We start from the raw sequence: 17,663 nt of genomic DNA, 5'->3' as shown, positions 1-17,663 counted from the left end.
GCAGTCAAAGGAGAAAATATGTTAGTAAGCTATAAAGATTTAAAGTAGGCGGAAAATAACTATATGATGTTGGAGGTGGGGGTCAGAATAATTGATTTATACTTGGACTGATGGCCGTATGTCAAGGTAATATATATACAGACACAGAAAGGACAGTGGCACTAACAGAGCATAGTGATTAACTCAGGCTTATTTTTTTTTCTTTTGGAATTATTTCTGCATTTAAGTTGTTATATAACACAGAAGAATGAATTCCTTAGAATACCACAACAAGATTTGGTTTTAAGTTTCTTTAGAAAATTAAGGTGGAACATAAGTATTTCCTGTGTATTGTGACACTTGCATGGCTCACAAAGGAAGTTGATGTTGCAGAAAGCCTTTTGCAGTACTGCTCACCATCTGTTTCTGCTATGTTGATCTTGAAATAGTTGAGTGTAGCATGTTTGAACGTATTGAAAGAGTTCAGGGAAGTCCAAAACAAACTAAGCCCTTCCAGTTTTTATTGGCTCAGACTTTCCATACCTGTCCATGTTTCTGCATGTGTCTTTGTGTGGGTGCAAGTCTGTATAAATGCAAAACTGTATAAATGCCATTGAATGCCAGTTTGTTTATTTATGGTATGCATCAGTTACCTTGATTTTGAAATGACACAGAGATTTTATCTTTCACATGTATCAGATTATGACATCACTACTGCAACTATTTCTTTCCCCTCACTACCCTCAATGGTGGCCTCTTTCCCTGCTTCTCTTCTCTGCTCTTCTCTCTTAAGTCATAACTGGCTCGATTTAGAGGTGGGCTGGCTGGAGTAAAGACACAAGAGATTCTGTTTTTCCCATCTGTTGCAGTCTATGTGAGGAGGTGTGTTCTCATTTAGTTAGGAAACTTTGACAGCTTCTGAAGCTGTTTATACTACTATTGGTGACAGTAAGAAGGTAAATGGTGCATCCAACAAAGCTGATCTTGGTTTATTGCACACCATCAATCAGCTTAACCCTCAAATCCTTTAAGTTTCAGACAATTTTACAAGATGGGATCATTCTGGCACCACAAATATCTGCCAATGCAGAGATACAAAGAAAAAGAAAGAAAAAAACTCATTCAGATCAGGATGGATATCAACCCTTAATCATCTCTACTAAAGCAATCCTTCTAACAAATGTCCAGTATGATACAATATCAAAGATGATATAGATGTCAGTATCACTATTGATATACTGATATGACTGAATATAGATGTCCACAGCACCTAACTCATAATGGGTCAAAATCAGAAGACAAATTTTAGTTTGTTTCCCTGTGACATGTACTGACAAATAAAGACTTCCTTCTTGCAATGTACAATATACTTGAAACTTATGATTTTGTTTAGAAAGTGGTTTTCTCATATTTTCTTCACCACACTGTTTATTATGGTAATAATTCACTGATTTACCTTAGATTATGACAGTTTTGAAACTGAAACCTCAGAAATATGCAGTTTACACAATTTTGATCATCTCAGATCTGTAGGGCTTCAATAACCGATAATATTTTAATTTGACCTTGGAAGTCAGTCTGATGTTGATTGTTTTCTTATCTGTTTCTCTGTCCTTTTATTTGTTTTCCTTTCATCTGATAATGTCTTTTTTTGTTTCTTAAAAAAGGCTAGTGCATCGGTTTGTACTCCTATCATGTGATGCGGTATGTAAAGTAAAACTCAGGAATTACATAATGCAACAGACCAGAGCAGCATGGTTACTAAACCTTAAAATAAGTCTTGCAGTTTAGGACCAAAGATATCAGGTGGAAAATTGAGGAAGTAACTGGTTTTGTTGGAGCTGGATGCACATGTAAGTGCTTAGTTCAGCTGGTAAATTCCGATATTCCACTTTCTCATCTACTGCTGAACAATAAAGGACACTACAGTCCAATCAATGTTAAAAATATAATAATGTAAAAAAAACCAAAAAAACACTTGTGTATGGAACACAGTATTCCAATAACATGTTTCACAGTTTCCATTTAAATATAATGACATATTATATAATAATATATTAAGATATATAAATAAAAGTATAAATACAATCAACCACAGTAGAATTTAGTAGGAAAAACATGTTTTAACTTTGAAGATGTCATTTTGGCCTGTCATTGAGTTGTCATTCTAGTCGCTGATCCCTGACCTGCAAGTACCTCAACTGCTGTGCAATGATGCAATTGTCACATGATCAAGTGTATTAAGAATCTAATTGTGACGTAAATGTTTAGCTCTGAAACACTCCTGGTGGAATAGGGTGGTAGGCAGAAAGTTCAGTGGAGCCACTTCCATGATGCTTCGGGATGAGATGAGGTGGGAAGCACAGTCATCCAGGAGTGGTTCAGAACAGAGCTCCTCTTCATTAAGAGGAGTTAGAAAAGAGGGCCCAGTCATCTGTTTAGGATTCCTCACAACTCGTTGATGGTGTGTTGCTCTTCAGAGGCCCCTGGAAAGGTCCAGGGCAAGCTGGAGTGACTTTCTCTCTCTGTTGGCCTGGGACCCCTTTCGGATCCCACTGGACTAGTTGTAAAAAGTGGCCAGAAAAAACCATGGGCTTCCCTAGTGGAGTGATTGCCCTTGCAAACTTGCCCTGAAAAGTGGTAGAAAAGGGATCATTGGATAGCATTAAATATTTAAGTGCTAACAGTTTTTTTTAAACATGCCCTGACGCATGTTCAGGCTTATTTTTATTATAAAATAGCAGATGGTCAAGCAACCTCAGACACGCAGTAGTAACAATAAGTGTTTAATGTGTTTATCGGTTATAAATCAAACTGATGATAGCCTTCAGCCTTTTTGTTTATGATAAGAAGTTAACTGCGTTTACACTTCAAGTTATTCTTTTCAGTTTATATTCCTAAGTGGGTGATTTCCAATGATTGTCACAATTATTATTTAGGACTGAAGCAATCACACTGATTGCCATAAACATGAAACTCTGCATCTGTGTGCTGCAAGATTGATGCAGTTGTGCTCACAGAGGACCACTTAATGGAAAAATTAGGAGTGAACAAGTGTTCAGGGACCGTAAAGATTTCTTGGCTTGTAAGCGCCTCAGTTTCTGAGTGGGATCCATTAATTCTCTTTTTAATCTACTTAGTTGTTGCCAAAATTTATTGTAAAGTGCCAACAATCAGCAAAGTTATTTCTTTGCATCAACATAATGACCATTTAAGCTAAGATTAGGATGTGTGAGAGATTGGATTAAAGGCTGATCCATGTACACAAAACTCCAAATAAAGTCTTTCTTTCTTCCTTTCTTTCTTTCTGCGCGCTATAATGGAAAAATATATGATCAAGTACACCACTAAAATATTACCCAAGTATAAGTTAAAGTACTTTTTGTCTGTCATGACAGTCATGAAAATTAAATATATTAAAAAAAAAACTAAAAAAAAAAACAACTAAAAACAAAGATCAGATAGATAGACTGTATTCATTGCCAACTGGAAAATATTGGGTTGCCACAGTTAGTAAACAAGTATGTATCCATTTATTGACAGATATTCTTTTGTCTTTGGTTATCAGAAATAATAATGTCTGTGAAACCTTTGACCTTTTGATATGAGCAATAATTAAGTCATTAAAAGAAAAAAAAGTATTTAAAAATGGGGGTTTTGCAAATTCCATCTGACAGAACAGTGTCCCACAGGTCACAGCACAGCATACGCTCATGTGCAAGCCTGTTCACTGTGGGTGGAGAATTTGCACATGCATTTAGGACTGAGAGGCGCAGTGACCTTTGCTTGTGAGTGGCAACCTTTAGGAATGTTGGAGGACCAATTGTCAGTCAATGTAGTGTAAAGTCTCAACTTTGGATTTTGGATATATTAGATTTATTCTAATATATTAAACAGAAATATGAAGTACTCCTATTTTATTTGATGTTTTTTTTCTCTTACCTTCCTTTTCATCACTATATCTCAGCCAGAAATATGTTTGTTACTCAGCTAGATTCAGCTGACACTCCACAAATTTTTTGCAAGAAAATAAGAAGAATATTTTATCCCTATAGTCAGTTGATTGAAATCTGGTCCCAATTTTGTGTAACATTTGTAACATTTAACTTTTTGTGTAACAAGTGCCTGTGTAGTTCTTATCTTTACTGCTTTTAGTCCTTTCACAAAAGCAACCTTTCACTTATCATTTATGTTGACAGTTTTATATAAGTACTTTTACTTTAACTAGAGATATGAAGATTTCTTCAGTCACTTGAGAATGTGATACTGTATCAGTATTGTTATTGTGACTAGTCTACTGTCAGAATACATAAAGGATGAGGTAATTGTTGCCGAGTTCACATAATACAGCAAATGTGGGGAGAATGTTCCCACTACCTGCGTTGCAAAGCAATTAAACCTGTTTTGAAAGCACTTATTTTTGCCTGGTGACACAATAGAAACACTGTTTAAACTTGTCAGCATCTTCAGCACAATAAAAAAAAAAATCCTCCAAAACAAAACACTGTTAGCCTGCTTCCACACATACTGGATCAGCATGCAGCCTGCTGGATAGTGTACACAATATGGTTATTGTGTCCTCAGCACCCTCACAAACTGACTAACGTTGGGCGAGCTTTGTTTTTTGGAGAGAGAGAACAAAGACAGGCTTGTTTTATATAGAAAAAAATAACAGTGATTCAGAGATTCTTCTCGAGTTAGCTTGCCTTTTGTCAGGATTTAAGTTAAACTGCTCTCTTCTGTATTAACCATAGTGGACAGAAACATTTGAAACTGATACTTGGACACCCCCCCCAAAACACACACACACACACAAGACACGCATGCACACACAGACCCTTCACCTTTGGCCCATTGTAATAGCTGTTCATGGCTTCTACCCAGCTCCAGATGTTATTGACACAGAGCTACAGAGAGAGATTTACACCTAACCACGTTCACACTCAGACACATGCACATACTTGCACCCAAGAACGGATATATGTGCAAAACTTGTATAAAGTTTTTACTCTTCATATCTCTCCAGGCAACTTTTCAAGTCACACGTGCACATTTCTACTGTTTACTGTTTGGATCAAGCACAAGTGGATGACAGAAACAAAACAATAGTGCAGACATTTGAATATTGATCCAATGAAGTAAAAATAATTGTGTCCCTGGTCAATAGTTTTGTGTCTCTTTCTTTAAGTCATAATTTTTAACTGAGCAATATTTGCATGTAATGAAAGCACATCAGTTGTTGAGTTTCCACAGTGACAGTCGACTTATGAAGGGTGTGGTAGGACAGGTTTTCACCTGCAAAATTCTCCAAAAAACTTCATAGCACAGCATTTGTTTCACATTTAGTAGCCATCTATGCATGAGTCGCACAATATGAAAGTAGGTTATTGTGTTGCAGCACATTTTCCTGTTTAGAACTACAGTATAAAGCACTAAAAAAAAGAGCAGGAAGGGAGACAGACAGGAAAGAAAATCCAGCTTTATGTGAAATGTACCAAACTTTGCACTATGGAAAGGTGTTATGTTTTAGCATCTTTGGATGCTTGTGCATATTCTTATGCATCTCCTGTGAACATTGAAAGGTTAACTATATGAACATATGGATGACTGGATGCATGCATAATTCTGAATGTTAAACTTTAACATTCAAGTCGTTTTTTTCAGAAAAATTATTCAGTGAACTCAAAATATTATTATAGATGTGTATGCTATTTTACTGACATTTCTGTTGCTAATCTCTGTGTGTCTGTTCCCAGGGCATTATTTACATATGAAGGGGTCTCCAACAAGCTCAAACTGGCTGACTCAGGAGGTGAAATGGGCTGCTCATGTGTGCCTCAGATAAGGCTTTTTTTTTTTTTTTTTACTATCTAAGTTCACTAGATAATAAAACTTATTTTTGTCATTTCCCCAACAGCAGGTGGTGTTGTAGAACTGGCAGGGAAGTTTCACATCTCAAAACCTCAGTATGGACTTTGCAAAGTAACAAGTGCTGAGGCAGGTTCCCCTCGGATTGCAATGATCAGCTGGGTGAGTGGCACACTGGGCTCATGGGGCTTCGCATCGCCTATCATAAAGCACACAGCATTTAAATAAAAGAAACATACGTGCACAGGTTGCAACTACATGTTGTACAATGTTGTACAATATACACAACCACTTACAGACTTTTGTTCAGCAGTGTAAATTGATATGTTATCACAGGCAGGTAAATCTGTGCAACAGCCTGAAGCTTCTTGACTAATTCATATAATCCATTCCAGTTTAGATAGAAATTGTATATAATGTTACTTTAAGGTATCACTTATTGAAGCCAAAAAGCACACTATGTCCACCAACATGCCTCAGTTTGTATGAGGTATTTCGAGTTTCATTATAAAAGCTGTCCACACATAATTGGTTTGCAACAAACCTGTCTAAAGTTGTTACGAACAAACTAACTTGATGTATGTTTCAACAGCACATTAGTCCTTGTTATCGCATGTTTAATGACAAACTGTAGTTTGACTCTTGTTTAGTCAGCTATTCAATAAGACAGATTTACCACCAGCTACAAGACTTTGGAGCAGATTCTTCTCATTGTTTTGGAATCTGCAGTGTTTGGGAGAAAAAGATTTTTTTATACTCGTCTTTTTAGTCACACTAAAAGTTAGCATTAAATCTCATCCTGACAACATTGTGAATCCACAGCTGGGTTTTGCTTGTCTTTTTTTAGTCTGTTGGGAGAGTTATGGTGTGAATCTAAGTGTATACATCCTGTATTTGTTTGCAGGTCGGTCAAAATGTTGATGACTACAGAAAGACAGAATGTGCCAACCACATCCCGGCAATAAAAAACTTCTTCAAGGTAAAACGTGCACAAAGATGTGGTGAATAACTTATTACCAATCTTTGGATTGGAAAAAAAAAAACTTCAATTTGGTAATGTGCGTTTGATTGAGTGGGCTTTCTCATTTTGTGTCTGCTCTGCAACACATTTGAGAGATGTAAATCAAGTCATGATTCTTTTGCCTTGTGGTATGTCACACGTATAATGGAAACATATTAAAGATTAATATTGTAGTAATTCTTTTCCCAAATTCCTTAAACATTAAGGAAAGAAAATCAGTCATAATTGCTTCTCTTACTTTACACTTTGTACTCTAAACTATATTTGTACTCAGTAGTTTACTTTACATTGTTTTGTAAGTTTCCTGTTTTCAGCCCCTTCCTGCTCTATTGCTTCACTGTTCCCACATGTTTTGTCTGTCTGCCACTGGGGAGAGGACACTCATAGGTCTGGGGCAAAAGACTCACTTTTTTTGTAATGCAATCTCATGTGACATGTAAAATTCTGGTGGTGCCTCTTCTCTCTTTCTTTCTTTCTTTGTTGAAGAAACCTGTGTGCTTCTAAAACTTTGTATATTTAGTGTTTCAGTTCAAGTAAGATCACTTCAACTGTCCTGTAGCTTTACTAGCTTCCATATAAAGGCATCACCCCATCAACCTCAGAGGCATCTGTGGAATGTTTGTTGTTTTTCTACTATTTTCTTAAACAGCAAATATCTTGGACTACACAAGCCAGTGTCTGAATATCTTCTAACCCCTTCATGAGGCTATGTGTGTGAGCAGTTGTGTGCCTTTGTAAATTTTCATGTGGGATTTCAATAGTGAAGAAAAATGATTACATGCTGGACCTGGAAGAGTTTGGAGAAACGTGCTTCTCCATTCTTGAACTATGGGAGAAATGTGACCTTTAACTTCAGCAAACACCCACATATGTAACAGCTGGACCCGTGTCACAACAGCACCAATAAACAGTGCTCTAAAGAAAAAAAAATTTGCTTTTCCGTGAAGATCGATTGGTTTAAAATTAGGACCACATTGTTTTTATTGCAGTCATTATCGGAACTTAAGCTGTAAGAATGTTTAATGCTCCATTGCTCTGTGGTTAAAACATATTTATTAGTTTAAGCTGATTCAAAGCTTTCGCAATGAGTATAGCTTTGCATATGGACTCCGTTTGGAGTTTGTTCCAGACACGTGGAGTATAGAAGCTGACTGCAGCTTCTACATGTCTGGTTCTGACTCTGGGAACTAATAAAAATGTGGATCCAGTTTATTCAAGGAGTCTGGTAGGTTCATTGAGGCTTAAAAAGTCACTGAAGTATTTTTGTCTTAAACCATTCCAAGCTTACCAGCAACAGAACTTAAAGTCTATCCGCTGATGAACATGAGACAGTGTAAAGACTTTAGAGCTGGACTGATGTGGTCCTCTTTCTTGGGCATAGTGAGGACTCGACCAGCAGAGTTCTGAATGAGACTGTGACTATAATCATTGTGACTAAAAATGAAAACATGGACAAGTTTTTCCAGGTCCTTCTGTGACATCAGATCTGTACCCTTGATATATTCTTAAAGTGATAGTAAGCTGACTTTGTTATTCCCTCAGTGTGTTTTTAAAAATTGAAGTCAGAGTCCATCACTACACCCAGATTTTTGGCCTGGTTGGTAGTTTTTAGTTGTATAAATGTATGCGGTGACCTATAATAGTTTCTCTTCGGCTTCAAAGACAGTCACCCAAGTTTTGTTTTTGAGAGTTTTGTTGAAGAAAGTTTAAGCACATCCGGTCAGTCATCTCCTCAATGCATTTACCAAGAGTCTGTACAGGGCCTTGGTCTCCTCATGACATTGTAATAAATATAATATTTATCATAACTTGTTCTTCTTTATGCCAGTGGGAGCATGTAGATGTTAAACAGAAAAGCTCCAGGATGGAGCCTTGAGTAACACCACGTGTAATTCTTGTCAAAAGCAGCTCTGTGATCCTGTAAAACTGACATTTATTCATCATCTATATGTAATATGTCATTAATAACTTTTGCCAGAGCAGTATTAGTGGCGTGGTTTAGTCTAAAACCTGACTTGAAGATATAACAGTAGTTATTTCATAATTAAAAGTCATATAGTATGAAAAATAGCCTTTTCTGTGATTTTCCTGAAAAACAGCATAATTGAGATCGGCCTCACTTATATCCTGTCTAGATTGCATCTTTTTTAGCAGACGTTTGATTACGGCTGTTTTCAGGGGCTCTGGGAAGACAGCCAAAATTAAAGACAAGTTTGCAATCTTTAACAGATCTGGCTCTATAGTCTTTGAGACCTATTTGAAAAAAAACCTGTGGGCCGGATGACCAAACAGCAAGAAAAGAAGTTATTCCCCAGATCTTTGCTGTTAATGGGATACATCTGGGTCACTGTGTTTTAATAGATTTTCAGTGGACACAATACAGTATATTTTCTGAACCTGAACAATTTTTGGGTAATAATGGTAAAGAAATGTTGAGAGATTTTTCAAGAATTACACCTTATGTCTTAAATACCATCCATTGAAAACCCCTGCATATCACAAGTGTTCTTGTGCAAACAATAGTGCAAATTTTAGAAACATTGCTTTTATTTATTTTACACAGGCAATCAAAATGAACACAGATTATAGGCAGCAGTTCCTTGAAAACATAAACAGCTGCAGTGTTCAGCTGGTCTATACATTTAGAGCTACAAGGAAAACATCCAAGAGACACCTGCTTACACTGAAAAAATTCATTAAATAAAACTCCAACCCGTGTGGCTATGTAACTTTGTTATAATTTTATTTATTAATGGAAAAGTATAGCATGGACTATTTAATTAACTTATATATAAAAAAAAGAATAACTGGTAGCACTGGACCTTGTTTCCCCTGTCCAACTTAAGGTTAAGAAACCCAAATATATGCTGCAAAAAATGCATGAAAACTCTAAAGTGGCACTTGAAATCAAAACATTGGAAAACTATCACCTGCTGAATATTCTGTACAGTGTCTTTGAAATGTTAACATTTAGATCGACATAAACATTTTTCGTCTTAGAACGATCGGATTATAGTACATTCTGGTTAATTTTGCATCTGTGGCGAAAACAAAAAAATGAAGATTAACCTCATACATAGATTATCTAATAATAATGTCTGGCATGTAAATTGAGAGTGTCTTTAAACTGATGACAGACACTGTCTTTAATTTTTGTCAGTATTTTCATTATATTTGTCTTCCTTCTGTCTTTTCTTGTCTTCATCATTTGCTTCTATTTTTTTCTGTCTCCCTGTGCTGCGTGTCTCAGTCGGCAGTGAGGGGGTTTTGTTAAGGCAAGCCCGCAGTGGCTTATTTAGGTGTGTTTTAAGCTGAACTCCAGAGTAGCATTGAGAAAAATAAACATTGTTATCCATTGTTATCTTACCTTCTGAAATTAGTTGGGTCAGGGAGGTTTTGGATTTATGTACATGAAATATAAAATGGCGAGAAATTGGTAAAAAATTGTCAATGAGTTAGTAAAATTTTCTTTCACAGAGCTTCATGATGGCTGGGAGCAAAGCCAAGGGTTTATTAAAGTGAAGCAGGAGATTTGTGTTGTACATGAAATGTGAAGGAACATGTTCAGGTAAAGGCTTTAAATCCTACAGTTCTTGTTCATCAACCATCTGATCTCACACACTTCAGAAGAATCATGTTAGTTCCAGCTATTTTGCTTATTACTTTTGTCTTATTTTTAAGAGCTTTCATTACATTTTTAAACAGGATCAATAACATTAATCTATTTCAAGTCCTGGAATTCCAACAGTGACATTTATCATAAGTAGCCAATCTGGCATCTGGGACAACTTTAACTGGGGAAACTTGAGTTTTCCCACATCCACTTATACTGCTTCTTACTCTGAACATCCCCCTGGGTAGGACATAGACTGTGAGGCAGTTTGGCTCCAGAGCAGAAAGACAGTTTGTGTGGAGTTGAGCCCAATTACACCTAAAATCCTGTCACATCACCTTGGGCTCTTTTTCCTTCTAGACAGGTTATATTCTCATACCAAGAGCTACTTTTCATTGCCACAGGTCATCAATGACTTCAATTCGGCCACAAACCCTTAAAAAATTATTTCACATCCATCATCCCACGTCATCCCATTTTCAGATTCTCCCATAAAAATATACACACCACGTACAGGACATTTGTTTAAGTAGAGCGGTTTAAGGTTGAAGCAATATTTTGACCTCATTAAGAAAGAGCTGAGGACTGAGATAGAAGGCCCATGTTATGGTCATTATTGGTATATTTGTTGGGAAAAGAACATATAGACTTTTTCTGGGTGCAATCTTTTCTGTTTTTTATTTTGTGTGTTTATCAGTCTTGTGCAGTGATCTGCATGTAAACTACACAGTACTATAGCAGCATTCACCCTGACTGATATCATAGCGTAACCCTGACAATTCTTGAATATCCTGTAGTTAATAAATGACTGTATATAAATTAGAAGATCATGTAAGTGATGGAGGTGGAAAAAAAAGGTAAAAAAAAAGTTTCTTTCTTTTACTTCTCAGGACTGAACTCAGCAGCAAGCTGCTGAGAGATTTGTGCACAGGGTAGTGTTTTGTGTCCAGGATTTTTCCCAATGGCACCGAGGACTGCTTGTCTGGTCCCTGGCCAACTCTGTGTGTATTTTGCAGTGACAGCCAGATTGATATGGATTGTACACCACACTGACATGTATTATAAGGCACACTGAATGCTCCATTCAGTGTCAGTGTCAGTGCTGTCACTCAGATAAAGCTGCGTTTTCCTGTTGGCGGCAAACAGACCTTGGCCTTCATCTGCAAACCTGGATTTGCTCTTGCAGGGAAATTATTCTAAGAACCTGGCCACATACAAATACCTGAAGACATTCACAGACATTAAATCAGTCTATGTAAAACACCCAGATATCCCAGCAGTAAAACTCTTGTAAATGGTTTTTAAGTTTTTACAGATGCAGGCCTGGAAGCATCTTGTTATTTCTGGAAAACTGCAGAACACTGATTCCGCCTTTGACAGCAAAGTTAAGAAGGTAGTTGTAGCTGTATATGCATGCTTTTTACAAAGTGGAGAGCAGTCTTCATCCTTTAACATTAGGTATGGTTTGACAGTTTGTCTCAAAATAAAATGACCAGATTTAAGGATTTAAAATAGTCTATCTCCTCAGCTTTTCTGGAAACATGTGCAATCACCCCCTTATTCTCCCTCTCTCTGGCCCCTACTTCTCATTTCCCTTCTCTCATTTTTTTCTATCCATAACTATCAAAACAAATACATTCCTGTTCCCACATTAAGGCCTCTTCTCTCTCTCTCTTTTTGTTCACTCATAATCCTTACAACTGAGGCAGTTGCACAACTGTTTGGCTCAAAGTTCTCATAATTCCCAGGCAGAGAAAGAGAAATTCTCCACAGGGACCATTTGTATGAGTTTCTCTGTGTGTGTATTTTTGTACATTTTGTGTGCGTGTGTTTGTGTGTGCATGGGAGGCTATAGGACAGCATGTTAGGTTGGATTAAATTAACATCTGTCTAACACTGCTTGCCATCTCTTTCATTCCATCCTCCATGTTCCAGGAAGCACATGCTTTCATTAGTGCAGAAAAAGTGGAGGATGTGACAGAGGAGAGGATAAGAGCTGAGCTCAGCAAGACCCAGACTCACACTCCCACACAGTGGGTGAGAAGAAGTTCCAGGTCTGCAGACAAGGAGGAAATTGTGGTGAGTCCACTGCAGTGCCTCATTTGTCCACTAGATGGTGGCAGAGACTTTAGTTTACATATGGTCCCTCTGGTTGTTTTTTTCTTTTAGGGTACAAACTACAGAAAAACTAATGCTGCTATGGAGATGAGACTAATAAACAGAGACTCTTTCTGGGCACGTGCAGAGGTATGTTGAAATAATATAAAACTGGCTAATTGTACTTTAGCTGGGCGTATATATGTATATAAATAAGTATATCAGTGTGTCCGCTGTAGGTTTGTATGTCTAGAATATATTAGAAATTTGAGAAAACATATATTGCCATAATGCAACATGAACACTAACATGAAAGATAAACACACACTTAATTAAGAAGGATCAAAACAGGTAACAGCATTTTGACTTCCAATTTAAATTAATGTTATTTTTTATATTGTTATTCTTTATGTATGTCAGCGTGAAGAAGAAGAGAGGAAAGAAGAAGAGAGAAGAAGAGCAGCAGAGGAGAGAAGGCGCCTTGAAAAAGAAAGAATTCTGAAGGAGCGAAGAGACGCAGAGGAAAGAGACAGAAAAATGAATGAGAAGCTACAAATGATTGAGGAGCAGAGGTCTGAATTGTGTCTTGTTCTGTTTGTGGTTGCATTGAACTGTAAATGTGATATGTTTTGGAACCATCAATTTTGCATGGCAAAAATGTATTTTATTTTTTCTGTTTGATCTCCTCCTTCCTACAGAAGAAAGCAGGTAGAACAAGAAGAGGAGCTGCGTAAAAAGGAGAAATTTAGATGGGTGTGTCTGAATTTCTTTCTAAATTTTAATGTTTAACATGTAAGCTGTTGCTAAACATGTTAGACAATTTAAATTAATTAAAATAACTAAGTATGAGAAGCCTCTGGACATGGACATTTGAGTTTTCAGATGTTATCCTTCAGTGTTATCCTTCATGCTGGAAAGACATGTTTGACTTCCCTTAAATAGCAATAGACATCAAATAGTCCTGTTTTATGTGAAGAGAGGATGTGCTAATGGGATCAAATGTTACAACCGATGTGTTTCTATCCTGACTGGAGCAGGAGCAGGAGCAAAGGGAGCATGAGGAGAATATGAGGTCTCGTCTTCGACGGAGTGAGTCTATAGAGAAAGCAGCAGTGAGTTATTCTAACTACTTAATTTTTCGGAGTTTGCAACAAACCTAAATACACAAATAGTTTTTTTTTTTTTGTTTTTTTTTCAATTGCTTAATTAATTTTGTTAGTTTAAAATAAAGAATAAAAAAATAATCATTGCAGTATTTCTTTTATGACTCATTTGTTGACTTGTAGGAGGCAGCAGCATTAGTATCCCAACGGCCCATGAACCCCAGAGAGTTCTTCAGACAGCTCTCATCTTCATCATCACTAAGTCCCACTAGCCCGGGATCCTCCCGCACTGGTATGATCTTTAACAGAAAATGAAGTCACTTTATAACATTTGAAGCTCCGCATATAGCAATTCAGATTTTTTGCGTGTTGAATGTGTGTTTTTCTTAGAACTGAGAGCAAATACTTTCTTTCTCTGCAGGCAAACCATTCAGAAGATACCAGCGGAGCTTGACAGATACAGCCTTCATCTTCTCTAAAGCGGAAGAAAGTGCAGCTTCTTCTCCTCGGAGTTCTCCTTTGGTCTCCCCTTTTTCGCGGGCCCCGCCCTCCCCCATTTACCGTGCCATGTCACCCCCAAAGAGTCCTGATTTTTCTTCTGTCATATCCCCAGAAAAGCCCAGAGCCCCTGTGACACCACCCTCATCACCTCTTCACCCTGCCCCTCCAGTCTCACCTCTGCCCAGCTTGCTGCAAACTAATGACCACGATCAGGCCGCTGCTCAGCCAAAACCTCCATCACCAACAGAACCATCTGCACCGCCAGCTTCTCCAAGTCTCTTGGCTTCTTTGTCACCCAGTTTAATAAAAAACAGCTCTTCTCAGCAGCAATCTGTGGCCGTATCAACCTCACCACAAAATGTCCCAAAGCAGACAGAGGACCCCACTTTGAACTTTGACTCCAGTGTACCTACACAGATCCCATCAGCCTTTCCTTCTGAGAGTCCACCACTATACACAGGTAGGCTGTGTTTTGCCTCTTTTAAAACAATTTTGTATTAGATGGGTCAGATCACATGCAGCATGCTGGAACGAAACATGTCCGTTTTTGTTCATAATTAAATAATCCTAAATTAACCACATATTCGCAGCCATGTCATTGTCTGACATGCATATTTTTTTATAGCTGCTTATAAAAATTAAGCTTATTAAATACATTTTTTGATGTTTTGTTTTTTTTTAGTAATGACAATTTTTCCATCAGCAGATCTCAACACAGCAAATGATGTGAATTCTGAGCTTGTCTCAGTCACTGGTTACAAAGTACAGGCTGTACTGGTGGAGGAGGACGAAGAAGAGGATACAGGGGAACATGATGAAGAAAATGTGAGGACACATGAGGAAAGTGGGCCTGAAATGCAGCCAGAGCTATGTGCCCTTACCACCAAACCATCGCAGAGCGAGATAAAGGAGCTAGAAATGGAGAAAAATGCGGATAAAAAGAATAAGGAGATGGATAAGGCAGATCAGGAGTATGAGGATGAGGAGGAGAAGGTGGAGAAATTACAAGAGGAAATTGAGCGTACACCTTTAGAGGAACCAGTAGAGATGATGCGAGAGGAAGAAAAGGAAGAAGCCGAGGAGAAAAACCCATCAGAGGACACCCAGACTCTTGCTGACCCTGCTCTATTTCCAGAGGAGGAGGTGGAGGAGGATGAGGAGGAGGAAAAGGAGGGGGAGGAGTCAGAAATCACAGGTAGCTACTGCGTTCGTGACTAATGTCACTCAGACTTGTGTCTCACACAGTCACAAATACTTTTTAAATGTTTTTAAATGATGTATAAATGTTTATATTTTATTAAATATCATCAAATTGTTGTTTCAGATGTTGAGCCAGTTTGTCAAGACATCAAACATGACACTGTATTCCTGTCAACCAATGGCATCTCAAATGGGGACATCATAGAGGAACAGAATGGCACTGGTATGGTCACAAATTGGTCTAGCCTGTGATGACATCATTATGCAACTTTTATCTCTTTTTTTCCTGCGCTGGTTGATGTGCTTTAAATCTCCGTTTTGGTTTTTCTCAGTGAGATCGTTGAGTCCATCCGATACAGACTGCAGCACATCTGAGCTGAATGTGTGCTACAGTCTTCACACTGCTGCAGAGGAGGATGACATCATGGAAGATAAGGACCAAGACATCTCAGAAAATGGACAAGAGGTGCCAGATGTTAATGATTGCAAACTGTCTTGCCGGCTTGGTTTTTTCACATTAGTGTCAGGTTGTGTAGTATAGGAACACTTGTGAATACCAAGTACACACATGTAATTTTGCACTGCTACTGATAAACGTGCATTGCAAGTTTTGGCCACACAAGTAGGTACTTGTTGATAAGATGAATTGACTGGTCATGGTTGCGTCCTTTTCATGCCACATTTTGACAATAAGGAAAAAACATGGTACATATTAGAAAGTGTTCTTAAAAGTGGTGCAATTTTTCTATAATACTATGTTAAGCAAGTCTGATTATTATATTATATTATTATAATTTGGTTATAGCCTTTTTTGTTTATTCTGTCTCTTCAGGATTTACCTGAGCAACATATGTGCGTCCGAGCCCTGTATGACTACCAGGCAGGTAAGCTGCCATTTGGAGGATAATTACCACACGTGTGCACATGAAGTACCTCCATTTGCAATAATTACTCTGTGATTATCTGGTGTTCACCATGTTTTCTTGTGTTTCCCACAGAGGACGACTCTGAGATCTCCTTTGAACCAGGTGACATCATCAGGGATGTGGAGACAGTGGACAAAGCCTGGTGGAGGGGGTGGAGCAAAGATGGCCGTCAAGGCTTATTCCCTGCCAATTATGTAGAGACTATATAAGCAGGCAGAGACACACTATGCACACACACTCAGACACACATACACACACACTCAGGGACACCTTCTCATCTTCTTGTTTCTGCATGTTTTCACCTTAATCCTCCCACTGAAACTTCATACTTTCTCTGCTGTAGGAAGAATAAAGAAACATGTGACTCCCTGTTTTGTAGAAAGCATAAAGAAAAGTTTGACTCCCTGTTCTGATGTTTTGGAGGAAAACACAAGTATGCAGAAATTACCCAACCTCATTTTCATATATGAAATAGCAGAGACCTTTTCTTGGACCAAAATAACTAATTTTCTTTTGACATACTGTGGAAATGTTGGTGGGAGAGATAGGATCACAACAACAAATGATCACAAACTAGCTCTTCATCTAAGTAACACAAACATTTTTAAGTGTATAGTCTTCTTTTGATCTACATATATAACAAGGATTCCTCTGCTCACCATTTGTAGCCATGCACCAGATGCCATTCTATACTCATCCTTTTGTATTTCCTGCATTAATTCATAGCACTGTATTCATTACTGACAGTCTCACAGCATGGTTTAATTACACAAACCAGAACAGGAGCAGAGCAACTGATGAAAACACAGGAAAATTATGTACTTGACACCTGTATAACCCTGTATTTTGGATGGGCTGCATCTTATTTTATTGGGGGTTTTTTTTGTTTTGTTTTGTTTTTTTTTTACCATGGTTTTGTTCTTCGTCTTATGTTTAATATTTCTCAGTTCTTAATTAATGAATAAATCTTGTCGACACACAAACAAAGATATGAAAAAGAAATCTTCCAGTTTAATCACCAGCAGTGTCATAATACACACAATACACTGTATATAAGAATGTATAAAAGACATCAACAATCATCTGTTTTTCTATTCTTGGTTGTTTTGTATGTTGTTTGCTGGTTTCATGGCATATATGTTTTTTTTCCCTCTTTTGTATTTACTCAAAACTTACAAATAAATAGCATCTACAAAGTTTAACTGTTCAAAAAAGTTTCCTCCTACCTTTATTCTTGACTTTTACAGCGTTAATCAACCAAGCAAATGCAACAAAATTAGCTTTATATGAACTTTTCCAGATGTGAAAATGTGATTTCAGCGACGTCCCTGTGCTTTACTCAGGTACTGATCCTC

At 37.6% G+C, this 17,663-nt stretch overlaps 1 protein-coding gene across 4 annotated transcripts in view; it reads left to right on the top strand.

Moving 5' to 3' along the window:
* LOC306763931 (uncharacterized protein) overlaps window positions 1-17,438 on the top strand; it is a 31,491-nt gene extending 14,053 nt beyond the window's left edge. Inside the window, exons 2-16 of one of the 4 annotated variants that reach the window (XM_079250896.1) lie at window positions 5,736-5,791; window positions 5,900-6,009; window positions 6,752-6,826; window positions 12,417-12,560; window positions 12,651-12,728; window positions 12,999-13,150; window positions 13,277-13,331; window positions 13,613-13,690; window positions 13,865-13,973; window positions 14,103-14,642; window positions 14,886-15,377; window positions 15,507-15,605; window positions 15,715-15,848; window positions 16,215-16,266; window positions 16,381-17,438. In XM_079250896.1, coding sequence (XP_079107022.1) covers window positions 5,736-5,791; window positions 5,900-6,009; window positions 6,752-6,826; window positions 12,417-12,560; window positions 12,651-12,728; window positions 12,999-13,150; window positions 13,277-13,331; window positions 13,613-13,690; window positions 13,865-13,973; window positions 14,103-14,642; window positions 14,886-15,377; window positions 15,507-15,605; window positions 15,715-15,848; window positions 16,215-16,266; window positions 16,381-16,517 — 2,311 coding nt within the window. In that variant the 3' untranslated portion in view covers window positions 16,518-17,438. Of the gene's footprint in view, window positions 1-5,735; window positions 5,792-5,896; window positions 6,010-6,751; window positions 6,827-12,416; window positions 12,561-12,650; window positions 12,729-12,998; window positions 13,151-13,276; window positions 13,332-13,612; window positions 13,691-13,864; window positions 13,974-14,102; window positions 14,643-14,885; window positions 15,378-15,506; window positions 15,606-15,714; window positions 15,849-16,214; window positions 16,267-16,380 lie in introns of all 4 variants that reach the window. The other 3 variants (XM_079250894.1, XM_079250895.1, XM_079250893.1) reach the window with 3 other exon arrangements.
* The last annotated feature ends 225 nt before the right edge of the window (window positions 17,439-17,663 follow it).

This window comes from Telmatherina bonti, assembly GCF_933228915.1.
Source record: "Telmatherina bonti genome assembly, chromosome: 13".
Classification (NCBI taxonomy): Eukaryota; Metazoa; Chordata; class Actinopteri; order Atheriniformes; family Telmatherinidae; genus Telmatherina; species Telmatherina bonti.
This window is presented reverse-complemented; position numbering and strand designations above follow the sequence as displayed.